Here is a 21,584-nt window from a genome sequence, read left to right as displayed (position 1 = left end):
ACTGATAGAAAATCGGGTTATAACCGTTCGACGCGGATATTGCAATCATGCAGAACCACCCACAATTCAATTACGCCATTCCATCGAATCGACTTATATCCAATCTCAATTCGATTATAACGATGTCATATTGACTTTTGCCAATTATTACGGTCAAGCGATCGATTTCCGATTGAATTCTCTAGTCTGCCCCTTTTATATCCTTTAACAGTCTCACCTAATAGATTAGTCAACTCGTGAGGGGCCAATTCAGAGTAAAATGACCATAGGTGCGTCGTCAAAACAACAATTTCATATATCCGAATCGGGGTTGAATTTCAGGATGTCACAATGTCCATGGACTGTGCCTCTAAAAATAACCGAACTCATGCGATCCATACTTCAATGGGTTTGATAAACTAAAGAAAGACATGGAATAATGGACTGCAAGTTAACTTGTAAAGGAGACGTCACTGTGGCAACTTGTTGATTCTTCCATTACACGGCAGGGCACGAAAAAAGTAAGTTCCAAAGCAAAGCAAAAAAGAAGTACAAAGCATTAGCACCAAAAGGAAGACAAGCTTCATACATCATGAATTACGACAGGGCATACAGAACCCTTTTTAAACTCTTGTACTTGGCAATGATGCTGCATCACGCTTGGGGCAAGATAGTAGTGAAAATAGCTGCGATGGCAATCAACAGGAAAATCCCAACCAGCACGTTCACAAGATTAAGATGTGGAGGATTTACAGAACTTTTTGTGTTCTTGGTGGTTGGTCTGGCCAATGCAGTCACTTGGGCATGTTCAATCTCCTCCCTGTTTGTCCTCTTGGAGGAACTACCGGCTGCAACGTGTGCTTTGCGCTCTAGTAACTGCCAACATAAAGTGTTTCAAATAGTAGGATTAACAGGAGACTAAAATTTGAGGAACTTTCCTAGTTTTTTCTAATGCTTTCCTGAAAAATATGGAACCCCGACGATCAACTAAATAGTCCAACAAGTCACATCAAGACTGGAAGATAACAACAAGACAATATCAGTTAAACTGGGAGCTTCTTTCACCTTTGCTGTTGCTGCAGATTCATCCCAAGATACACATTCTGGTTTTACATTTCTCAATGCAAATTCCTGCTTCTTAACCTTTTCATTTGTCTGTTCTTCATCACTATATATTCTTGGAGACTCGGCCCTTTTTGGAGTCTCAGGCTCTTTCAGAAGCTCCATAGGATTGGCAGAGGAAACACGTGAGCCGTTGAAGTCACTCTTTATGACGCCTTCCATTTCCTCAAAATGAAAACCACGAGGGAGTGATTCAGTTATTCGTGTTTGGCAATTCTCCTCTGTATATATTTGGCCACACTGCAACAAAGCATTGCATAAGATCAAATGGATCAACGGAACTAACCAGGGTATTATCTTGATCTCATGAGAAACATTCATGACTTCTAAGTATCAAATAGCTTGGAAGCTTTAATCACAGTCAGCCTTTTAGTTATCTACTACCCTGTTCAATGTCTCAGCGGCAATTTCCTTTTACGTGTTTTTTGCTTTGTAGTTCTTCACCATTCTTCTTATTATTTGAATTAAAGCTAACAAAGCGTGCAATCAGACCGAAATTTCACTTCCTTTTGGTAGAAGAACACTAGATTTATCTCTATGTTTTTCTCAAAATGGATTTTAACAAAATTACTTATTTTCATAAGTGCCTATGAACCCCATATATAATTCGCTGCAGTCCAAAACAGAATCCCCACCATCTAATTAACTGCCCAAGCAAACAAGTCAACATTAAGAACGGTAACAAGACACAATGGGTTAGTCCAGGAGCTGCTTTCGCCTTTGCCCTGGCTGCTGTTTCATCCCAAGATATGCATTTTGGTTTCATACTTTTGGCTGCTGTTTCCTGCTTAAACTTTCAAACCTCGGCTCTTCATCTTTGCTATAATACTTGACACTGGGAGGCGGCATAGGTTTCTGGGGGGCAACAAGTGAACCGTTGGACTTACTCTCCCCTACGCCTTTCTTTACCTTAGGAGGAATATACATCTGGAGTTCTACCGTTGGCCAATTCTTCATTAGATCAGGAGGCCGCTCTCAGCAACAGAGTACATGAGATAATATGAATCAAAGGAAATAACAGAGGCATAAACTGTGACAGCCTCCTCTCTTGTCCCACATCGCCTAGGGAGGGAGGTCTTGGTTAGCTTATAAGGCTTGGGTCCCTCTAATCTGTGGAACGCATTTTAAAGCCGTGAGGGAAAAGACCGTGGCTGGGATGGCGCTTCGTCCACGCCAGGGCGGGTGATCCAAAGCGGACAATATTACACGGTGGATACTTAACGTTCTTATATGAATGAAAGTGATTAAGCATGAGTAACTTAGCGTGGAAGTCCACTTTTGTTTTTCCACAGACAGATTCTATAATGAACTTTCTATTCTACACAAACATGATTGAAAGAAAATTATCCTTATTTTTCAGGTAACCTGGAAAAGGGGAGTGCCCTTCCGATGCATTTCAAACCATTATAAACCTAAATTTCCTAGAGAAGTAATCACAACGACCAAATGAAATTTCAAGGAAAGAATTTTTTACCTGTGTCACCACTAGGTCTCCGACAAATGAGTCAGCATCAACAAGATCTGCATTTTGCATGTTACCAACATCTTTATCCTCTTCAATTGTTTGGAATGAACATTGCAATTCATCATGACATTCAGCACAGCCCCTGGCCAATGAGGAGTCCATGGGTATTAGTCCTCCAAAGACCATGCAGTGCATGAAATTCTCTTCATTTCTCCAAATTTATTTCATTAATATGCAACATTCTCCCTACAACAGGACAGATACCATGGAGACAGAGGAGACACATGCAAAGAATTTCCTCTAAGTAAGGACTTCCATCAGCATATGCTAACTTGGCAATCGAGAATATTGAAATAATACAACCATTTACTAAGTAATCATTATTTGTGCTTCCAGATGAGTGCTGAAATTTCTGTCAGAAATATAGAACAATCATTAATGCAAACAAGAAGCTCTTGAATAATTGAATGTAGCTGTTTCAAGAAATGATAAAAGCATGGAGAAACCTCTCACAGGGAAGATAAAAACCCCACTAAAAGTTTTTTTCACTTTAGAACGATTCTTTACTTCTAAAGAAAGATGTGGAAAGAGAACACCGTTATACAACCTAAATTGTTAACAGAGGTTCTACACAAGAACTCAGCGTAAGCGCAAATAATTTAAGAGTATACTGATAACGTTGAGAGTATTTAGCTGATAGGGGTATATTTGTCTATGTTGGAATGTGTCACTTGCTAGCTGTAGAGTAAGCTGTCATAGCTATTAATTAGTGTTAGTTGTCATCCTGCTATCAACTATCTATTAGCTATCAACTACCCATTAAAGAGGTTTTATCTCAAACTGGGTTCCTGATGTATATTAGACTTTTTGTAACTATAGATAACAATCTATGTATACGTCAATATCTTTTTCTTTAACAGCCTATTTCCTTTATTATTTTATATATGGTGGCAATAAGGGTTGTACTATATAATTTTGGTCTTTGGGCTTTATTATAAATAGATAGCTTAGGGTCACATCGATTTAACCAAGCATTCAGTTAAGTTTTTGTCTCTCAACATGGTACTAGAGCCAGTTATCCCTTACGCAAAGGTACGTGGTAAAAAAAATTCCACGTGAATGTGCGTAGTCAAAATTCCACGTGCAATTCGTAATGTGGCTTGCATATGAGTGGAAGTGTTGAATATTGTCACACATCACTTGACAATGGATTCTAAATGCTCTTTATATTCATCAGGTCTCCTTCCATGTCTCTCAACACTTTGCGAACATAGCAGTAAAGTCAATGAGACAGCAAACAAAGTATACATATTAGGCTGCGAGCTCATGTCAGTTGCCAACTGCTGACAAAGAACCTTAGGTGAGACCTCATGCACTGACTTCCAAACTCTAAATTCCATATCGGTGGACGAGAAATGTACTGATCCAACGAAATGAAATAAAATGGATAAAAGAAAACTAGCCAGACTGACAATAATTGTGGACCTTGGCCCTCTTAAATATAATAGCCCACCAGCATAGATCTTTGGTTTCCTCCACATCTTATTAGTTAAAACTGTCGAAATTTTACTCCTTCAGAACATGGTAAATTATGACCCAACTATTTAGTTATAGATGAAGTTGCAAACCAAGAGCTTCGAAATTTATGACCAAGCCCAGCAACTGAAATGGATTTAGCATGCTAATAGCTTGCCAAGAACATTGATACCACAGGCTCTAATCACCATTTCTAAAGATCGTATCTGTCCTGTGGAGGTTTTATGAAGGTTTTGCAAGACTGTGGGTTCTCTAATTTTAAGAACTTGCATTTTTGGAGTAAGTTCTGACAAAAACAGATGAGTCACATTATCGCAGGACCAACAATCCCAATCTACACCTCTGGAAAAGGGGCTCCCATAAACGGCCTCCTCTCAGCCAAATTAAATGTAGCATTTAAAGGGATCACACTCTTTAGTTTAAGTCACAGAATGCAGCCCTTTAGAACGAAACTCAGGGTTCAGTGTCTTGTTTAAAGCATGCCTTATCTGTCAGTGCAACCTGATTCCCCCTTAAGATGCTAAAAGCTACTTTTATCTTTAGCAAATTAACAAACAAGAAAATGGGTGCCAAGCGGCACACTAATGTTCAAGGGGGCAAAGAAGATGAGTCCACTTGATCTTTTCGAAACAATGACAAGAAATAGGAGGTACTGGAAGATTTAGATAGAAGACTAAAGCAAGAGGTTGTCGTCACTACATAAAACCCAGTTCACCACTAGTTTGCCCAATCAGGTCACGCGCACTCCAGTCGACAGAAATAGGAAGAAAAGATCCCTTCTCGTGAGTTCTTGAATGCAGAGAATTTACATTACTTTCTACTTCAATGTGGCTGAAACGGCACCCACATCTAACAATTATTCTACAGCCAAAGGGTTCATCAATTTCTTCCAGTTGAGCTCATTCCAGCCAACAGAAGAATCGAGTTCACTTAAATCGTTGTCACCAAACGCAATCTAATCTTGACCTTATGAAGAATTTTAGGAGAAATTACTCTGAGTTTTTATTCTCCAGAGAATGAATATTTACATGAGACATCTAACATTTTTATAGCTGCTATAGCACCCTAAAAGGTAGTAAACAAATTCCTAAAAACTAACAAACAAAATCTGGAAAATCTAGAATATCTGGAAGATCTACAAAATCTAAATCTAAAAGATCTGGAAAGTTTGGAAACAAAATAACCAAAAAATTCGATTCTGATTTTCAACACTCCCCCTCAAGCTGGGTTATGAATGTCTATCATGCTCAGCTTGCACCTTAGAGTCTCGAAACTATTTATGGATAAAACCTTGGTCAGTATGTCCGCTGTTTGATGATTGGTTGGAACATATGAGAGCTTCAAGATTCCTTGCTCGAGTTTTTCTTTGATGAAATGTCGATCGATCTCCACATGCTTTGTTCTATCATGATGAACCGGGTTCTTGGCAATCTCAATAGCAGCTTTGTTGTCACATAATAATGACATAGGATTGGTATTAGTGAATCCTAGTTCATTTAATATTCTTCTCAGCCATATGCCTTCACATATTCCTTGATAAATTGCTCTAAACTCCGCTTCAGTTCTGCTCCTAGCAACAACAAGTTGCTTCTTGCTTTTCCAAGTAACCATGTTGCCCCACATGAAGGTACAATACTCTGTTGTCAACCTTCGATCCATGAGAGATCCAGCCCAATCTGCATCCGTGAATATCTCTACGTTTCTCTCCTCCGTTTTCTTAAAGTAGAGCCCTCTTCCAGGATTTTTCTTCAAGTACTGTAAGATTTGAAAAACTACATGCATGTGTTTCTCTGCTGGTCAGTTCATGTATCTACTAACCATACTTACTGCGAAACCAATGTCTGGTCGAGTATGCGAGTGATAGATCAGTTTGCCAACTAATCTTTGATACCTCCCTTTATCCATTAATGGTCCTTCTTCTTCCATCTCGGTTTTATTTGTAGAATCAATGGGCGTGTCAGCTAGTTTACAGCCAAGCATACCAGTTTCCTTCAAAAGATCAAGAGTATATTTGAGTTGGGAAATTGCAATTCATTTCCGTGACTGAGCTACCTCCATACCTAGGAAGTATTTGAGTTGACCTAGGTCTTTAACCTCAAATTCCTCTACTAGGATATTCTTCAGTTTTTCAATCTCCTCCATATTGTCACCAATTAGGATTATATCATTGACGTATATAATCATTACTGCTCTTTTACCTTCAGCTGACTTCTTGACAAACATTGTATGATCTGTTTGATATTGAATGAAATGCAGCTTCTTAACGACCCTTGTTGACCTCTCGAACCAAGCACAAGGTGATTGCTTTAGGTTGTATAGGGATTTCTTGAGTTTGCATACCTTGTTGAAGCTCTCTTTAGTGTCAATTCCCGGTGGAACCTCCATAAAGACTTCTTCCTCCAATTCCCCATTCAAGAAGGTATTCTTTATGTCTAATTGATGTAGGGGCCAATCCAAGTTAGCTGCAAGGGAGAGCAACACCCGAATGGAATTTAGTTTGACCACCGGAGCGAAGGTTTCTTCGTAGTCTATACCATATGATTGCGTGAATCCCTTAGCAACCAGCCTTGCCTTAAAATGATCAACACTACCATCAGCATTGTGCTTAACTATAAAGACCCACTTACATCCCACCAATTTCCTCCCAGCTGGCAATTCTATATATTCTCAAGTGTTATTCTTCTCAAGTGTATGAATTTTCTCAAGAACTGCTTTTTTCCACTCGGATTAAGCAAGTGCCTTCTGGATATTCTTGGGAATTTGAATGTTGCTCAACGTTGAAACAAATACCTTGTATTTAGGAGACAACTTTTCATAAGACACAAAATTGTTAATGAGATGTTGAGTGCACTGTCTCTTCCCTTTCCTAAGAGCAATGGGCTGATTAAGATCATCAAGTACAGTAAAATTTTCTGAGCTTATAGGAGCATTACCTTCATCTATTGTGGGTCTTGAACTCAGGTCTGTCTCTTGGGCTAACTTCGATGTAATACGGTCCTCCAACTCCTTTTGAGTTTTCCGCCTAGAGTAAACAATTACCTCTTTATTTTTGTCTTGTATAGCATCTTGAATAGGTAGACATGAAAGACTTTCGGATGTTGGATGACTCTCGGATGTTTGAATGGGTAGACGCGGAAGACAAGCAGAGTTGGTATTTGTTTAATGTGACCCAAGTGAATGAAAAGTGTCCCAAAAATAATATTCCTCACAACTCTCCCCCTGAATGGTATTTTTGGAATTGAAGGGCTAGTGCTCAAAGAATGTAACATCCATGGTGGTATAAAAACGCTTTGTTTGTGGGCAATAACACTTATATCCACTTTAATTTGGAGCGTATCCTAGAAACTCACATTTGAGAGACTTAGGATCTAGCTTGCTACGATATTGTTGATTTATATGAACAAAAGCTATGCAACCAAATACTTTGAGTGGGATATGTGAGACAAAACGAATGTGTGGGTAAATACGAAGTAGACTCTGAAATGGTGTTTGGAAATCTAGGACACGAGAAGGCATACGATTGATGAGATATGTGGCTGTCAACACTGCTTCTCCCCAAAAATGTTTAGGAACATGGGTGGTTAACATAATAGAACGAGTGACTTCCAAAAGATGCCTATTTTTTCTCTCCGCTACTCCATTCTATTGTGGAGTCTCTACACAAGAGCTAATATGTATGATACCATGGCTATTTAGATATCACCCGAGTTGTGAGTGAAAGTATTCTCTCCCATTATCCATTGTGAAAACTTGGATTTTTGTGTTGAATTGGGTTTGGATCATTAGGTTGAAGGTTTGAAAAATTTGGCCAATATCTTATTTTTCTTTCATTAGGAAAAGCCAAGTGAGTCTTGTGTGATCATCAATGAAAGTAACAAACCACATAAAACCAGAAATGTTATTGACACGAAAAGGTCTCCAAATATCACTATGAATCATGTGAAATGGATGAGAAGACTTATAAGGTTGCAAAGGATATGAACTACGAGTATGTTTGGATAATTGACACACCTCACATTGAAGTTTTATTGAATCTTTATTGAACAAAGAAGGTAGCAACCTTTTTAAGTACGAGAAATTTGGATGACCTAACCTATAGTGCCACAATCTTACATCACTCTCTTCTTTAGCACGAGATGCTACACATGACATCTTCTTGTTTTTCCATTCTGAGGCATTAACTCGTAGAAGGTAGAGACCCACATCCATCTTAGCACTACCAATCGTTATCCCCGAGTCCAAAACCTGAAATTCACATGAGTGTGGGAAAAATTTAGTAATGCAACCTAAATCTTTGGTTAACTTGCTGATGGAAAGAAGATTATAGCTGAGTTTGGAAATAAATAATACTGAATTCAGTGTTATATCTTTTGAAATAACCACTGATCCAACACCAACCACCTTTGAGCAAGAACCATCAGCAATTCGAACACTAGTACCATTTTGACATGGATTGTACTTGCAAAACACCGTGATATCTCCGGTCATGTGGTTGGATGCTCCTGAGTTTACAATCCAAGAGGTGATCTTCTCATGTTTAGCACTAAAGGCATTTAGAGAGTTACCTCGTTGAGATATCGTTGCTATACTAACCCCTTCTGGATGGGTTGCCTTATGAATTGATTCTTGTAGCAGCTTTTTTAGCATATCCAACTGCTCTTTGTTGAAGGGACTTGAATCTATCGAAGCGATTGTTTCGGTTTGGACTACGTTGCTTCTGCTCTCTCGATTTTGAGTAGGATGTGAGGCTGATAACTTCCAATCATCTAGCCGACCATGAATTTTCCAGCATGTGTCTTTTGTGTGACCCGTTCGTTTGCAATGATCACACCATGGACGACCACCCCTTCGCTGGTTGTTGTTGTTTGATTGAGTGCCTCTACTATAGGATGATTGAGATCCTTGAGCTATTAGAGCAGAATTTGCTGGATTTGTCTGGTTGTTTGAAGAACCAAGCATCACCTTTCGCCGAGTCTCTTCTCTCCTGACCTCAGCAAAAACTTTTCGTACACTAGGTAGGGGCTTTATGCTCAGAATTCGTCCACGTACCTCATCAAGCTCTTGATTCAAGCCTAACAAAAATTTGTAGATGCATTCTCGATCTTGAATCTGCTTGTACCGCTTGCTATCTTCAGGACAACTCCACATCACATCTTCCAGCATGTCAAGTTGCTGCCAATGATGTATGAGTTGGTTAAAATAATCAGTGACAGAAGATTCCCCTTGCCTTAGGTCATGGAGAATGCCCTTGATCTCGAAAATGGCCGAGGTGTTATCTTTGTTTGAATAAGATTCATGAACAGCATCCCAAATCTCCTTTGCTGTCTTGTAGTACATGAAATTCTCCCTTGTTTCATTTGTCATTGAATTCAGCAGCCAGCACATCACCATGTTATTTTCCGCCTTCCATGTTCGATAATTTGGGCTCGTCTCCTTAGGTTGTACGGCAACTCCAGTTAGGTAATCTTCTTTACCTTTTCCGCAAACGAAAATCATGATAGAATGGGACCATTGATTGAAGTTGTGACCGGTAAGCTTATGACCGGTGATGAGAAGAGTTCCACCTTCGGATACATTGATAGGTTGAATAATGTGAGGAGAGTTCTGACCTCTAGGGTCTGAGGTTTCACTCTCAACCTCGCTTGCCATGGCAGCTATAGGGTATTTTGTCATGGTGGAAACTCTCGGAAATAAGGTAGAAGGGAATGGTCCTGATCGTGCTCTGATACCATAAAAAAATTTCGAAGAAATTACTCTCGAGTTTTTATTCTCCAGAGAATGAATATTTACATGAGACATCTAACATTTTTATAGCTGCTACAACACCCTAAAAAGGTAGTAAACAAATTCCTAAAAACTAACAAACAAAATCTGGAAAAATAAAATCTGGAAAATCTAGAAGATCGGGAAGATCTAGAAAATCTAAATCTAAAAGATCTGGAAAGTCTGGAAACAAAATAACCAGAAAATTCGATTATGATTTTCAACACCTTCTTTCTTGCTTTTGCAACTAAATGCCAGCAACAACCAACAACATAGAGCGCCATGAAAGGCGACACTACACCCACCTTTCGAAGGGGCAAACAAATCCATACTAGTGCATCAAGGAAACCAAGCAAGTGACAGAATAATTTAGACAATCAACCGCGGGTGTTTGATCAAGAACGCAGACCAACCTATTGCAGGGTGTGTCCTGGCTCCGAATATGAAGGAGATCAGAGGACAGAGAGGCCAAGTGACCACACCACGTTCGAGCTTCAACTCGCCCCGACACAGCTACATTCAGCAACTCATCCTCTCCCTTTGAGGAAGCTGTGACATTCCGGAGTTCAACATTCCGAATTGGCGGGGGCTCTCCAAATTTCAAGATATAGGCAGCTTCATAAACGGGCCGCAACTGTGGAACCACTTGCGCGTTTATATACGAATTGCAGGAGGAGCACCACACCGATAGATCGCTGACTCCAGATAAATAGAGCCAGTTATAGGAGCATGAAAAAGCGGCATAAAGTCAAAATAAAATTTAGAGAGCACCTGAAGTTGAGCGCGAGGCAGTGGCTTGTTTGCTGAAAATGCTGGAGCATATGCTTGTTCACAAATCGGCTGCAGAGCACTTCCTTGCAACGCAGACACAACCAGTTCCCGCTGGGGTGACGACACCTAAGAGTGCAAAGGAAATGTCAAGGATGACATTTCTCTAGGTCAGAATAACAAATTCCAATTCTACTTATACTAACGGTAAATTTCTTCTACAATCACTGAACCGTCGTGATTTTTTCGAACAGGCCATCCAATTTGGATTTCAATCACCCAATGCCTCACCTTCTTTCTTGCTTTTGCAATTAAATGCCAGCAACAACCAACAACATAGAGCGCCATGAAAGGCGACACTACACCCACCTTTCGAAGGGGCAAACAAATCCATACTAGTGCATCAAGCAAACCAAGCAAGTGACAGAATAATTTAGACAATCAACCGCAGGTGTTTGATCAAGAACGCAGACCAACCTATTGCAGCATGTGTCCGGGCTCGGAATGTGAAGGAGATCAGAGGACAGAGAGGCCAAGTGACCACACCACGTTCGAGCTTCAACTCGCCCCGACACAGCTATATTCAGCAACTCATCCTCTCCCTTTGAGGAAGCTGTGACATTCCGGAGTTCAACATTCCGGATTGGCGGTGGCTCTCCAAATTTCAAGATATAGGCAGCTTCATAAACGGGACGCAACTCTGGAACCACTTGCGTTTATATACGAATTGCAGGAGAAGCACCACACTGATAGATCACTGACTCCAGATAAATAGAGCCAGTTATAGGAGCATCAAAAAGAGCCATAAAGTCAAAATAAAATTTAGAGAGCACCTGAAGCCGAGCGTGAGGCAGTGACTTGTTTGCTGAAAATGCTGGAGCATATGCTTGTTCACAAATCGGCTGCAGAGCACTTCCTTGCAACGCAGACACAACCAGTTCCCGCTGGGGTGACGACACCTAAGAGTGCAAAGGAAAAGTCAAGGATGACATTTCTCTATGTCAGAATAATAAATTCAATTCTACTTATACTAACGGTAAATTTCTTCTACAATCACTGAACCGTCGTGGTTTTTTTCGAACAGGCCATCTAATTTGGATTTCAATCACCCAATGCCTCACCTTCTTTCTTGCTTTTGCAATTAAATGCCAGCAACAACCAACAACATAGAGCGCCATGAAAGGCGACACTACACCCACCTTTCGAAGGGGCAAACAAAGCCATACTAGTGCATCAAGGAACCAAGCAAGTGAGAGAATAATTTGGACAATCAACCGTGGGTGTTTGATCAAGAACGCAGACCAACCTATTGCAGCATGTGTCCGGGCTCGGAATGTGAAGGAGATCAGAGGACAGAGAGGCCAAGTGACCACACCACGTTCGAGCTTCAGCTCGCCCCGACACGGCTACATTCAGCAACTCATCCTCTCCCTTTGAGGAAGCTGTGACATTCCGGAGTTCAACATTCCGGATTGGCGGTGGCTCTCCAAATTTCAAGATATAGGCAGCTTCATAAACGGGACGCAACTCTGGAACCACTTGCGCGTTTATATACGAATTGCAGGAGAAGCACCACACCGATAGATCACTGACTCCAGATAAATAGAGCCAGTTATAGGAGCATCAAAAAGAGCCATAAAGTCAAAATAAAATTTAGAGAGCACCTGAAGCCGAGCGTGAGGCAGTGGCTTGTTTGCTGAAAATGCTGGAGCATATGCTTGTTCACAAATCGGCTGCAGAGCACTTCCTTGCAACGCAGACACAACCAGTTCCCGCTTGGGTGACGACATCTAAGAGTGCAAAGGAAAAGTCAAGGATGACATTTCTCTATTTCAGAATAATAAATTCCAATTCTACTTATACTAACGGTAAATATCTTCTACAATCACTGAACCATCGTGATTTTTTCGAACAGGCCGTCCAATTTGGGTTTCAATCACCCAATGCCACACAGTTTCGTCTCTTGAAATTATAGGGTAATCAGAATCTGACCAATCTTTTTACTGAATTAACAACATGACGGATGCACGGCTAATGCTTTGAATGACGCGTTATTAACATGTGGCTGCCACATCAGCATGTCGCAGGAAAATCAACTAGAGCTTCAGTCCAAGTGCATTACTTTAAAAATAAAAAATAAGGTCTAGTGCATCGGACGATCCAAATCAACGTTTAGTAACCAAATAACAAAATCTAGTAACTTCAACTTCGATGACCATAGACGAAATTTATCCCCGCTCTAAACTCCAACCTGCTTGTTAAAGTGAAGATAACATAATGAGGCCTTCATCGAGCACGAGTTATGTCCAGCATGGATCATGTATGATTCTGTTACGGAAGGACTACAACTCTTTCACTAAGAGATTTTCAGATGAGAAGAGAACAAATTTCTACATACAGCATAGCATGCTTGAGGGACTAGACGCTAAAAGCAACCGAAGGTTACAAAGAAAAGATAATTGCATGTCTCTACCAGTATAGCTTCGGGAACATAGCAGTAAAGTCAATGAGACATCAAACAAACTACATATATTAGGCTATGAGCTCGCGTCCGTTGCCAACTGACGACAAAGAACCTTAGGTGAGACCTCATGCATTGACTTCCAAACTCCAAATTGCATATTGGTGGACGTGAAATGTGCTGATCCAACGAAATGAAATAAAATGGAGAAAAGAAAACAAGCCTAACTCACAATAACTGTGGACCTTGGCTCTCTTAAATGTTAGAGCCTACCGGCAGAGATCTTGGTTTCCACCACATCTTATTAGCTAAAACTGTCGAAATTTTACTCTTTTTTGGCATGGTAAATCATGACTCAACTGCCTAGTTACAGGTGAAGTTGGGAGCCAACAGGTTCGAAATTTATGACCAAGCCTAGCAACTGAAATGGATTGAGTATGCTAACAGCTTGCCATGAACGATGATATCACAGGCTCTAATCACCGTTTCAAAACATCGAATCTGTCCTGTGGAGTTTTCACGAAGGTTTTGCAAAACCGTGGCTCCTCTAAATTTAAGAACTTGCATTTTTGGAGTAAGTTCTGACGAAAACAGATGAGCCACATTAGCGCTGGACCTGCAATTCCAATCTACACCTCTAGAAAAGGGGCTCTCATAAAACAACTTCCTCTCGGCCAAATTAAATGTAGCATGTAAAGGCGATCACACCCTTTAGATTGACTCCACAGAGTGCAGCCCTTTAGAGCGAAACTCAGGGTTCGCTATCCTGTTTAAACCATGCCTTATCTGTTAGTGCAACCCGATTCCCCCCTTAAGATCCTAAAAGCTCATTTTATCTTTAGCAAATTAACAAACAAGAAAATGGGTGCCAAGCCGCACACTACCGTTCAAGGGGGCAAAGAAGATGGGTCTGCTTGACCCTTTCAAAACAATGACAGGAAATAGGAGGTACTGGAAGATTTAGGTAGAAGACACAAGCAAGAGGTTGTCATCACGACATAAAACCCAGTTCTCCACTACTTCGCCCAATCAGGTCACGCGCACTCCAGTCAACAGAAATAGGAAGAAAAGATCCCTTCTTGTGATTTCTTCAACACGGAGAATTTACACTACTTTCTCCTTCGGTGTGGTTTAAATTGCACCCACATCTAACATTTTTCCTCTTGCTAAAGGGTTCATCAATTTCTTCCACTTGAGCTAATTCCAGAAAATAGAAGAATGAATTTCACTTAAATTTTTGTCACCAATATGCGATCTGATCTTCACCTTCTTTCTTGCTTCTGCGATCAAATGCCAGCAACAACCAACGACATAGAGCACCATGAAAGGCGACACTACACCCACCTTTCGAAGGGGCAAACAAATCCATACTAGTGCACCAAGGAAACCAAGCAAGTGACAGAATAATTTGGACAATAAACCGTGGGTGTTTGATCAAGAACGCAGACCAACCTATTGCAGCATGTGTCCGGGCTCGGAATGTGAAGGAGATCAGAGGACAAAGAGGCCAAGTGACCACACCATGTTTGAGCTTCAACCCGCCCCGACACGGTTACATTCAGCAACTCATCCTTGCCTGTTGAGGAAGCTATGACATTCCGGAGTTCAACATTCCGAACTGGCGAGGGCTCTCCAAATTTCAAGATATAGGCAGCTTCATAAACGGGCCGCAACTGTGGAACTACTTGCGCATTTATATACGAATTGCAGGAGAAGCACCACACCGATAGATCACTAACTCCAGATAAATAGAGTCAGTTATAGGAACATCAAAAAGAGCCATAAAGTCAAAATGAAATTTTGAGAGCACCTGAAACCGAGTGCAAGGCAGTGGCTTGTTTGCTGAAAATGCTGGAGCATATGCTTGTTCACATATCGGCTGCAGAGCACTTCCTTGCAACACAGACACAACCAGTTCCCGCTTGGGTGACAACACCTAGGAGAGCAAAGGAAAAGCCAATGATGACATTTCTCTATTTCAGAATAACAAATTCCAGTTCTACTTCTACTAACGTTAAATTTCTTCTGCAATCACTGGACCCTCATGATTTTTCAAACGGGCCATCCAATTTTGATTTCAATCACCCAATGCCATACACTTTCGTTTCTTGGAAATTATAGTGTAATCAGAATCTGGCCAATCTTTTTACTGAATTATCAAATTGACGGACACATGGCTAATGCTTTAAATGACAAGTCATAAACATGTGGCTGCCGCATCAGCATTTTGCAGGAAAATTAACCAGATTTTCAATCTTAATGCATTACTTTAAAAAAAATAAAAATAAATAAGGTTTAATGCATTGGATGATCCAAATCAACGTTTAGTAACGGAAAAACAAAATCTAATAAGTTCAACTTCAATGACCATAGACAAAATTTATCCCCACTCTAAACTCCAACCAACTTGTTAAAGTGAAGATAACATTATGAGGCCTCCATCCAGAACTAGTTATGTCCACCATGGATCATGTATGATTCTTTTATGGAAGGACTACAACTCTTTCACCAAAAGATTTTTGGATGAGTAGAGGACAAATTTTGACATACAGCATAGCATGCTTGAGGGACTAGACGCTAAAAGCAACCGAAGGTTACAAAGAAAAGATCATTCCAAGTCTGTACCAGTACAGCTTTGGGAACATAGCAGTAAAGTCAAAGAGACATCAAACAAACCATACATATTAGGCTATGAGCTCATGTCAGTTGCCAACTGACAACAAAGAACCTTAGGTGAGACCTCATGCATTGACTTCTAAACTCCAAATTGCATATTGGTGGATGTGAAATGTGCTGATCCAATGAAATGAAATAAAATGAAGAAAAGAAAACAAGCCCGACTCACAATAATTGTGGACCTTGGCTCTCTTAAATGTTAGAGCCTACTGGCAGAGATCTTGGTTTCCACCACATCTTATTAGTCAAAACTGTCGAGATTTTACTCCTTTCTAGCATGGTACATCATGACTCAACTGCCTAGTTACAGATGAAGTTGTGAACAAGAGTTCAAAATTTATGACCAAGCCTAGCACCCGAAATGGATCTAGTCTGCTAAAAGCTTGCCAAGAACATTGATATCACAGGCTCTAATCGCCATTTCAAAAGATCTTATCTGCGCTGTGGAGGTTTTATCAGGGTTTTGCAAGACTATGGGTCCTCTAATTGTAAGAACTCGCATTTTTGGAGTAAGTTCCGATGAAAACCGATGAGTCACTTTAGTGCTGGACCAGCATTCCCAATCTACACCTCTATAACAGGGACTCTCATAAAACGGCCTCCTCTCAACCAAATTAAATATAGCATTTAAGGGTGATCACACTCTTTAGATTGAGTCTACAAAATGCAACCCTTTAGAGCGAAACTCGGGGCTCGGTATCTTGTTTAAAGCATGCCTCATCGGATAGTGCAACCCGATTCCCCCCTTAAGATGCTAAAAGCTCCTTTGATCTTTAGCAAATTAACAAACAAGAAAATGGGTGCCAAGCCGCACACTATCTTTCAAGGTGGCAAAGAAGATGAGTCTACTTAACCCTTTCAAAACAATGACAGGAAATAGGAGGTACTGGAAGATTTAGATAGAAGACTAAAGCAAGAGGTTGTGATCACTACATAAATCCCAGTTCTCCACTAGTTCGCCCAATCAGGTCACGCACATGCCAGTCGACAGAAACAAAAGAAAAGCTCGATTCTCGTGAGTTCTTGAATGCGAAGAATTTACACTGCTTTCTCCTTCAGTGTGGCTGAAACAGCACCCACATCTAACATTTTTCCTCCTGTCAAAGTGTTCATCAATTTCTTCCACTTGAGCTAACTGCAGCCAACAGAAGAATCAATTTCACTTAAATTTTTGTCACCACTACGCAATATGATCTTGACCTTCTTTCTTGCATTTGGAATTCAATGCCAGCAAGAACCAACAACATAGAGCACCAAGAAATGTGACACCGCACTCACCAATCGAAGGGGCAAACAAATCCATACTAGTGAATCAATGAAACCAAGCGACAGCATAATATGGACAATCAACTGGGGTGTTTGAGCAAGATTGCAAACCAACCTATTGCAGGGTGTGTCCGGGCTTGGAATGCGAAGGAGATCAGAGGACAAAGAGGCCAAGTGACCACACCATGTTTGAGCTTCAACCCGCCCCGACACGGTTACATTCAGCAACTCATCCTTGCCCATTGAGGAAGCTATGACATTCTGGAGTTCAACATTCCAAACTAGCGGGGGCTCTCCAAATTTCAAGATATAGGCAGCATCATAAACGGGCCGCAACTGTGGAACTACTTGCGCATTTATAAATGAATTGCAGGAGAAGCACCACACCGATAGATCACTGACTCCAGATAAATAGAGTCAGTTATAGGAGCATCAAAAAGAGCCATAAAGTCAAAATGAAATTTTGAGAGCACCTGAAGCCGAGCGCAAGGCAGTGGCTTGTTTGCTGATAATGCTGGAGCATATGCTTGTTCACGTATCGGCTGCAGAGAACTTCCTTGCAACACAGACACAACCAGTTCCTGCTTGGGTGATGACACCTAGGAGAGCAAGGGAAAAGCCAATGATGACATTTCTCTATTTCAGAATAACAAATTCCAGTTCTACTTATACTAACGTTTAATTTCTTCTGCAATCACTGAACCCTCGTGATTTTTCGAACAGGCCATCCAATTTTTATTTCAATCATCTGATGCCATACACTTTCGTTTCTTGGAAATTATAGTGTAATCCGAATCTGGCCAATCTTTTTACTGAATTATCAAATTGACAGACGCATGGCTAATGCTTTAAATGACATGTCATAAACATGTGGCTGCTGCATCAGCATTTTGCAGAAAAATTAACCAGATTTTCAGTCTTAATGCATTACTTTAAAAAATAATAATAATAAGGTTTAATGCATTGGATGATCCAAATCAACGTTTGGTAACCGAATAACAAGATCTAATAAGTTCAACTTCAATGACCATAGACAAAATTTATCCCCACTCTAGACTCCAACCAACTTGTTAAAGTGAAGATAATATTATGAGGCCTCCATCGAGCACTAGTTATGTCCACCATGGATCATGTATGATTCTTTTATGGAAGGACTACAACTCTTTCACCAAAAGATTTTCGGATGAGTAGAGGACAAATTTCGACATACAGCATAGCATGCTTGAGGGACTAGACGCTAAAAGCAACCGAAGGTTACAAAGAAAAGATCATTCCAAGTCTGTACCAGTATAGCTTCAGGAACATAGCAGTAAAGTCAATGAGACATCAAACAAAGTATACATATTAGGCTGCGAGCTCATGTCAGCTGCCAACTGAGGAAAAAGAACCTGAGGTGAGACCTCCTACATTGACTTCTAAACTCCAAATTGCATATTCGTGCATGTAAAATGGGCTGATCCAATGAAATGAAATAATATAAAATGGAGAAAAGAAAACAAGCCTGACTCACAATAATTGTGGGCCTTGGCTCTCTTAAATGTAAGAGCCTACAGGCAGAGATCTTGGTTTCCTCCACATCTTATTAGTTAAAACTGTCGAATTTTACTCCTTTCTAGCATGATAAATTACTACGCAACTACCTAGTTACAGGTGAAGTTGCGAGCCAAGAGGTTCGAAATTTATGACCAAGCCAAGAACATTGATATCACAGGCTCTAATCACCATTTCAAAGGATCGTATCTATCCCATGGAGGTTTTATGAAGGTTTCGCAAGACTGTGGGTCCTCTAATTTTGAGAACTTGTAATTTTGGAGTAAGTTCTGATGAAAGCAGATGAGTCACATTAGAGCAGGACCCGCAATCCCAATTTATAGCTCAGGAAAAGGGGCTCCCATAAAAGGGCTTCCTCTCATCCAAATTAAATGCAGCACTTAAAGGTGATCGCACTCTTTAGATTTAGTCTAGAATGCAGCAATTTAGAGCGAAACTCAGGGTTTGGTACAGCTCACTTTGGATCGTATCCTGTTTAAAGCATGTCTTATCTATCAGTGCATCTTGATCGCCCTCTTAAGATGCTAAATTCTCCTTTTATCTTTAGCAGATTAATGAAAATGAAAATTGGTGCCAAGCCACACACTATCATTCAAAGGGGGCAAAAAGATGAGTCTACTTGACCCTTTCAAAACAATGACGGAAAATAGGAGATGCTGGAAGATTTAGATAGAAGACTAAAGTAAGAGGTTGTCATCACCACACAAAAACCCCGTTCTTTACTATTTCGTCCAATCAGGTCATGCGCACCCCAGTTGAAAGAAACAGGAAGAAAATCTTCCTTCTCGTGAGTACTTGAGCACGGAGAATTTACAGTTCTTTTTCCTTCAGTTTGACTGAAACCACACACACACATCAAACATTTTTCCTCCTGCCAAAAGGTTGATCAATTTCTTCCAATTGAGCTAATTCCAGCCAACAGAAGAATCAGTCTCACTTAAATCTTTGTCACCAATATGCATCTCGACCTTCTTTCTTGCATTTGCAATCAAATGCCAGCAACAATTAACAACATAGAGCACCTGAAAGGTGAAACCGAACTCACCATTCGAAGGGGCACAAAAATCCATATTAATGCATCAATCAAAGCAAGCAAGATCGTAGACCGCAGGTGTTTGATCAAGATCGTAGACCAACCTATTGCAGGGGGTGTCAGGGGTTGGAACGTGTATTAGATCAGACGACAGAGAGGCCAAGTGATCACACCACGTCCGAGCTTCAACCCACCCTGACTCGGCTCCATGCAGCAATTCATCCTCACCTTCGTCGGTTGAAATGGGTTGAGCGCGAGTTACCGAAACAGCTAAGGAAGACGAAGTGGGAGCTTTGTACGCCATTTCTGACCGGCTATCGAGCTCTGCAAAGTTGAGCATAAGCTTTCCTCTCTTCAAGCCCTCCCACGTCCAGCTTCATGAGCTGATGATTGATGGACTGTTGGGCTTGGCTGGCGCCTTTATTAATAAAATTAAGGGATTATATCAGGAAAAAACTCTAAATTAGTATGTTTATGATAAATTAATTTTAAAATTCAAAAACTCTAAAGCTACGTAATGTAGACTCATCATGTCAATTTAGTTATTATCATGTGTCATTCAGTTTTGTAATTTCATGGTCACATTTGACAAAAGCTAACGAGGATAAATAAGTCATGAGTATACTAATTTTTGGTATCTAAAAAATAGTTTTAGATAAATTTATTATAAATATACTAATTTGAGATTTTACCCAAAAAATGTACTAATTTGAGATTTTTCTTGATATTAATAATAAAATTAAATCATACTTATCCAAAAAAATAAAATAAAAATGAGAGGATTTGATAAGAAAATGATAAGACGATAATGCAAAATTTAAAACCCGCTTCTAAACCTATAGATATTATTTATCTTTAAAATAATCCGTCGAAATTGAAAAAGAAAAAGCAAACAATAAATCGAAACATTTCGGACAAAATATTCAGTTATTCACTGATGGTGCTACTGAGATGAACACATGAGTCGAAGGTACAAGCCAGTGGCAAATTTTGTTTGTCAATAAGCTCATGTAATTTGAGAAACAATCCACTTTAAAAAAGCTCTTTGAGAAAACGGTCTCATTTGATGCTTTTATTTTAAAATTTCCTCTTAAGTTATTTGTTCAATTTCTAAATTGACAAGTAGTTTTTTTTTTTTCTTTTTTTTTGGTTGGAAGAAAAGTATCATTAACTTAAAAGAGTTTTAGAGAATACAAGCCTTGTTATAATTTCTAAGTAACCATGCACTATCACCAGAAATCCCATCTTTAAAGATGCAATAATTTGAATTGACATTAGATAATGGGATGTCCTATCTCCCTCTCGAGTCCACCATTAATAAAGATGTTTTATAAAATAAACTAAAAAGATGAAAGCGTTGATTATCTTGATTCCATCTCTCTCTCAAGTACATCTTTAACAAAAATGCTTTATAAATAAGCTAAAAAGATGAAAGCATCAATTATCTTCATGCCATCTCTCTCCCGAGTCCACCTTTAACAAAGATGCTTTATAAAAAAAGATAAAAAGATGAAAGCGTTGATTCTCTTCATACCATCTCTCTCTCTCTCGAGGAGGGGGATACGAGACCCAATTGCTAGATAACCTACTAGAGTATTGGGCCTTAACAATCCAATTGACAACTAAATTTGTTTCCCTACTACAATGGGTCAAGGCCGGCAAAACTAGTCAATAAGGGTGCGTTTGATAACCATTCTATTCTTGAGAATAAGTTTTGCTGAAAAATATTGTTTTTATTCTGTTCCGGAGAATACAAGTCTCTTGTTTTAGAGAATACAAGTCTCTTGTTATAATTTTCAAGAAAGTAACCATGCACCATCACCAGAAATCCCCTCTTTAAAGATGCAATAATTTGAATTGACATTAGATACGGAACCAAGGTCGAAAAGATTGAAAAATAGAACCATCTGAGTCCACCATTAATAAAGATGTTTTATAAAATAAACTAAAAAGATGAAAGCATT

The 21,584-nt window shown here is 39.8% G+C and overlaps 1 protein-coding gene across 1 annotated transcript; it reads right to left on the bottom strand.

Moving 5' to 3' along the window:
* Positions 1 to 501: 501 nt before the first annotated feature.
* LOC104453107 lies at positions 502 to 20,013 on the bottom strand. The gene is given in 15 exon segments (XM_039316288.1): positions 502 to 855; positions 1,045 to 1,341; positions 2,576 to 2,708; positions 10,279 to 10,560; positions 10,637 to 10,762; positions 11,111 to 11,347; positions 11,349 to 11,390; positions 11,467 to 11,592; positions 11,940 to 12,221; positions 12,298 to 12,423; positions 14,547 to 14,828; positions 14,905 to 15,030; positions 17,152 to 17,433; positions 17,510 to 17,635; positions 19,725 to 20,013. Coding segments are annotated over 15 exon segments (2,925 nt in total). The 5' UTR covers positions 19,961 to 20,013; the 3' UTR covers positions 502 to 633.
* Between the last annotated feature and the right edge of the window lie 1,571 nt (positions 20,014 to 21,584).

This window comes from Eucalyptus grandis, chromosome 7, assembly GCF_016545825.1.
Source record: "Eucalyptus grandis isolate ANBG69807.140 chromosome 7, ASM1654582v1, whole genome shotgun sequence".
Classification (NCBI taxonomy): domain Eukaryota; kingdom Viridiplantae; phylum Streptophyta; class Magnoliopsida; order Myrtales; family Myrtaceae; genus Eucalyptus; species Eucalyptus grandis.
The sequence above is the reverse complement of the archived record's forward strand: the minus strand, read 5'-3'. Positions and strand labels throughout refer to the sequence as shown.